At 47.1% G+C, this 5503-nt stretch overlaps 1 protein-coding gene across 1 annotated transcript in view; it reads left to right on the top strand.

Moving 5' to 3' along the window:
* Positions 1–3849: 3849 nt before the first annotated feature.
* The window catches only part of nrg2b (neuregulin 2b), a gene marked incomplete at its 3' end in the record, with an annotated part of 51151 nt that continues 49497 nt past the window's right edge, over positions 3850–5503 (top strand). The window contains 1 exon segment of the mRNA XM_035669563.1: positions 3850–5245. Coding sequence (XP_035525456.1) covers positions 4834–5245 — 412 coding nt within the window.

The raw sequence follows: 5503 nt of genomic DNA on the forward strand, positions 1-5503 counted from the left end.
GCCTGCTTGGAACAATAATGTGTGTCTGATATGTTTTTTCTGCAAACAAAATATAATTTTCATGTTAAAATCCTTAAAACGACATCTACTTGACTTCAGGTTTAAGCAAAAAGCTAACGTTAGGCTATAAACGAACTACACCTCTATGAGTTCAACATCACCACCACTAAACTTCCAACTTGTAATTAAATTTTATTAATCACCTTTTTTAAGACACACAAAAGCTTTAACTTTCAACATACATTCACTGATGTATTTTGTGTCATAAAACAAAACGTGAGAATCTCTAAAGCTTGTGTTAACCACAGACTTAATTTCAGACATCTAACTAAAGAACCAATAAAAAAACAACATTGAATTTGAGGAGAGGGGACCAGAAACAAAAGTGCTAACTCAGTTCAAGGGTTTTAGGACTCTTTCCTGCAGCATATATCTTCCAACCCACAGAGGCTTGTGTAGCTATGTTTTTCCTCCTTTCAAACTCAGGGGTGGAGTTACTCTATAAATTTAAAAGAGGTCATTCTCTGGGAAGCATGAATGTGCTCGGTGGTTTCCATGACAATTGTTAATTTTTATTACAAGATTACAAGAGTCTATTAAAAATTATGAATTCTTTTCTGTATTACACCTTTTTTTGGCCTGATAGTGAAGAATAAAGGCCAGGGAACCATTAAAAAATAATCATCCTCTCAGCAACATTATTATCCAAAACAAACTCCAAGGCAGTCTGGCCAGTAGTAGGAGGTATGTGTGGACCAAGCAGCAACCTTTGTGGCTGACAAATGGACCCAACACGGAAGTGCCAACAACTGCAGTTCCTTTAATAGTCACTTGAGGCTGGCTTCAGCAGTGAGTCAATCTCTATTAGGGCCCCATATTAAAATCCCCAACTGTACAGCAGAAATAAACATGTTTACAGACTGGTACAAAAAGCGCTTTTGGTCTCTATAGCTAATTTTCCCGTTTGTGACAACTGTACTGGGGTAAATTTGTATACAGCTCACCCATTTAAAGGTCCAGTGTGTAACAATTAAGATCTATTGACTGTTTTCAAAAGTGTATAAATACCTGAAAATAAGAATCGTTGTCTTTTTGTTAGCTTAGAATAGATAGATAGATAGATAGATATTTAGATAGATAGATAGATAGATTGATCGAATTAAAGATCACACCTGTCTGCACAGAGTTTAAAAAGTAATAAAAGGCAGATGAGGAGCCAAAGTCACGATGTTCATCAGATGGTCATTTGGTTTTGGGTGTTTCAGCACCATGGACAGTTGTTTGGGGCTTTCAGCACCACGGACAGCGAACCCCGGACAATCCCTGTGGAAGGAGATAGAGATAGATATATATAGAGAGAAAGAAAGAGAGAGGGTGGGGGGAGAGCAGGGCGAAAAGACAAATTTCTGAATGAACAGTAGATGATAGCTGTGTGGGAGTCTGAGGGAGGGGGCTGATACACTGTGAAGCATCATGAATCATTACCCTGTGATTGGACCTGCTTACGTGGCACTGCTTCTCAATGGCCTTGAAAGGCAAATCAGTGAAGACAACTGTCTAATAACGATGTCTCGGACAATCAAATCGTAAGAAATAAAGAAAATAAAAATGAATTCACGTAAATAGGGTTACATTTGAATTGATTATTTATTTATAGTGTAAATATTAAATGTACAGATCCTGTGATGACTTCATGTATAGCTTATTATGTATGCTCAAAAGTTACAAGGTACAACACCAGTAACAACATCAGCAGGTAAAGTTACGAGGTCCTCATGAGGAGTGGACCTCAAGCAGAAGAATGATGTGAGCGACTTGATGGATCTCCATCTCAAACAGTTTAATGGGATTAGACTGCAGTGGAGGACTGTTAATATCAACGGACAAAATCTGGTAAAGGAACACAACAACCATTTGATTTACTGTATCTGTCGATATATGACCAAAATAATGAGTCTTTTAAAACTCACCAGCATCACATACGCCTATAATTAAATGTCCTAACATTGATTTTGGCTGAGCTGGTAGAAGAAGGGGCGTTAACCTGGAAGGGAAAGGTGGTCCTGGCTATTTTTAGCTTAAGGCCACTCATTTCCCTTGTGGTTTGAAGTCACTGGCGTCTTGTTTTTCACAACCTACGGCGAACAGTGGGCATAAAAACAGATGGGATTTGAATTTGCTCTGGTGCTTTGCTGGTGGTGTAGAAAATGAGGGAAAGAGGACTGCAAAGAGGGAATCTGGGACAAGTAGACACAGTCTGTATAATAACTGTAACCAAGTAACCAAAAAAAGGGAAGATGTTTTAGTAAGACAAGTATATTGTAGCATCAGAGATAGAAAGCATTAGCAGTTTAGATGGCAAGTCTACCATGAGAGGCCAATCCAAGTGACCCCATCGACACCCGGCTGAGATGCCGGTGCGTTATGAATAAACAGCCCCTCTGATAATTCCCATGGTTTCGGTACGAGTCTCCGGGGAATCGTGGAGGCAATTGGTGGCAATTCTCCCCACCCCTTGGGTCATTCAGCGAGATCGGATTTTACTCCCCTTCGCTTTGTCAACAAATGATTTGCTTTCAAGGCTAATTTGGAAATTCTTAAATTGTGTGCGAGGTCTCAGAGTGGTGGGCTCTAATGAATGAAAGAGTGGTTGAATGAATGAAGGAGAGACAGATCGGTGAATGGGTGGGCAGTGGGCGGAGAGGGAAAGAGGTGGGGGTGGGTCACATGGATGGATCACACAGACTTTAAAGGGCTGTATTTCCCTCTTAAAATGCTGTGGCGATCCCTGAAACTGGAGACGCAATCCCAGTAATGTGGAACCATCAACATTTGACTAAGAAATAAAGAAAACCTGCACACTTTGATAACATTTAGCAGCATGGACGCCCACCGTTCACTTCCCCGCCACAGTGGAAGACTCTTCGGTTGTTGGGTTAATATATGACAGTGAAGGAGGATACATGCAGTGAGGTGACAGCCCTTCATTGCAGCAATCTGGCTGTGCATGGTCTCCGGTCTGCATGAGGTGTCATCATGTGATTGGTCTTTTGGGACAGAGCACTAAACCTGTCAAAGCCTTTCAGCACCATGGACAGAGACTGGTCCCTGATGTGACCCTGCTGATGGAGAACGGGTGAATGAGGCCACACTGTGATGAAATGGCCTCCCATACATTTTCCTTTATCAGCTCGGTCATAAGAAGGAACCTGTCCACATGTCCCCTATATGGCATTATATTTTATCCCTCTCAGCGTGGACAATGAAAGGCTTTCTGACCTCTAGCGAAGGGCGCACAGCTCCTCGCAGGGAGGGAAAGGCGAATCTTATGAATGGCTTGATTGATGGATACAGAGATGGAGGCAGGGGCTGGTTTGCTGTGGAGGGAGGAGGAGGAGGAGGAGGAGGAGGGGGGGTCACCATAAAAAGCCTGAGCATATTGTGCAAAGCTCTCGTTTCATTGGTGGAGATGTATTCAATGAAAAAAGTGGTTTTATTAGCTGTAGCTGAGCAGGATTGGCAAAGGATTTGCGTAGAATGTCTCTCCGGCATAATACCTGCAGGTTGGGGTAACTGATGCCCCCACGTGTTGCCACAGAGTCGTTAAACTGTACAGTATCCCAAAGGCAATATTAGTGAACTGCAGTGACTCGAATAATAGTGTGGAAAATGTCAGTTTTTGGGTGTGCTCTCCTGCAGCGTGCTGGGGAGCGCATATATGTCTGAGGGCATTTAAAGCTGAAGTCTCGAAACTCCCAGCTCGCCTCGCCATGCTGAGGAATCCATTGAGAGAATTTCGCAGCGTTAGTCATCGCAACAACTATCCGCAGTGTGTGTAGTAGTCGCCTATAGCCTCTCTTGCACCTCTTGCACTGGAGATCCACAGTGGGCGCCGTGCAGGGCTTGGCTACAGACGCACTCTGTGCTGTGTGTCTGTGCACTGCGTGCGTGATTTCTCTTGCACCCACCCGCAGAGGTTTAACACAGTCGACCGGCATGGTCACATGCTGGTTGGGCCGGTGGCGGTGTGCCGGTGGGTGCCCGGGTCATTAGGGTGTTTGCGCAGGACGTGGCGAGTCGACGCCAGTGACCGGGCAGGTGATGTTTGCTCACGTAAGCCGCTCGCGTTTGATGAGGGGCGCAGGGGACGCGGCTGGAGGGTGCGCGCTACTGTTGCATCGCCTCACCGGATAACCGCTGCTATCTCATCCCGTCCGTCTGTCCCTCCCCGGTTTTCTGTTCTCTTTTTTATATTTTGCTTACCGAACTAACGGATTTGCAGGAGTGGGACTCTTTTGGCGATCGAAATAAGTGGATAAAGGACCCGACCTTGCGTGTGCGTGTGCGTGGAGTGCGTATCGTTTCCTGTGATTCCCCTGTACGCGCAAGCTGCTTTTTTCATTCCAGAGAGGCAATGCGCCCACCCATGCGATGCTAGCCTATTAGCTGGAGAGAGAGAGAGACAGAGAGAGAGAGAGAGAGAGAGAGAGAGGTTTCAGCCCTGGATTCGAGAGGAGGCTAATTTACGAGTCTTGTTTTGCCTTTCAGGAAAAGGGGAGATAAGAGGGGGAGGGTGGTTGGTGAAGGAGAATGCAGCAATCACATTTTTAAGCATGCAGAAGCGGGCCGTTTCCGGTTCCTAGGCTGGTGTGTCCCCCCATCCGAGGCCAGCAGCCGTATGGGGAAAGCAGCGGCAGACACAGATGGCATGGACACTTCCACAACGTCTGCCGCTCTGCCCTGCCTGCTCTGCCGGAGCCCGTTCGCCGCCGTCTCTCTCTTCCAGCTCGCTCCGCCGCCCAGCAGCACTGCAGCACAGCACAGGCTGACGGCATGAGGCTTGATCCAGTGCATTTCTCCATGCTGGTCATCGGGGTCTCCTTCGCCTGTTACGCCCCGAGTCTCAACTCCCTCCAGGACCAGGCGTACCGATCAGCCGTGGTCATCGAGGGCGAGGTGCGCTCCTCCCCGGAGAACGTCTCCTCCCGGGAGCCCTACAGTGTGAATGTCAAAGTGCTGGACGTGTGGCCCGTCAACAGCGGCGGCCTCGAGAGGGAGCAGCTCGTGACCGTCGGGGACTTCGGTTCCGAGGCCCCGTGCACCACGGTGGAGAAGGACCACAGATATATCTTTTTCATGGACCCGACCGCCGAGCCCTTGGTATTCAAGGCATCGTACGCCCCTGTGGACGCCAGCGAGCCGGAGCTGAAGAAGGATGTGGAGAGAGTGTTGTGCGAGGACTGCGGTAAGTTTAAGGCTTTTTCCGTTCTACCTGCCATACACTCACACCGCACTATAAGGGCCACTGAAGCTGCCATGGTGATGTAAGGAGACAGTCACCGCTCTCTGGCTGCGCGTGCGCGTGTGTAGTCTATATAATGTGTCAGCGTGCGTACACACATGCATGCGCGCGAGCCATTTGACACTTCAATCCTCCATAACCCGGTCACCCATAATGAAATGAGAAGCATGGCAGGGAACGCGTGTGTGCATGTGTGTGTGT

Source organism: Morone saxatilis, unplaced genomic scaffold, assembly GCF_004916995.1.
Source record: "Morone saxatilis isolate NCDOM2014 unplaced genomic scaffold, NCSU_SB_2.0 Contig22, whole genome shotgun sequence".
Classification (NCBI taxonomy): Eukaryota; Metazoa; Chordata; class Actinopteri; family Moronidae; genus Morone; species Morone saxatilis.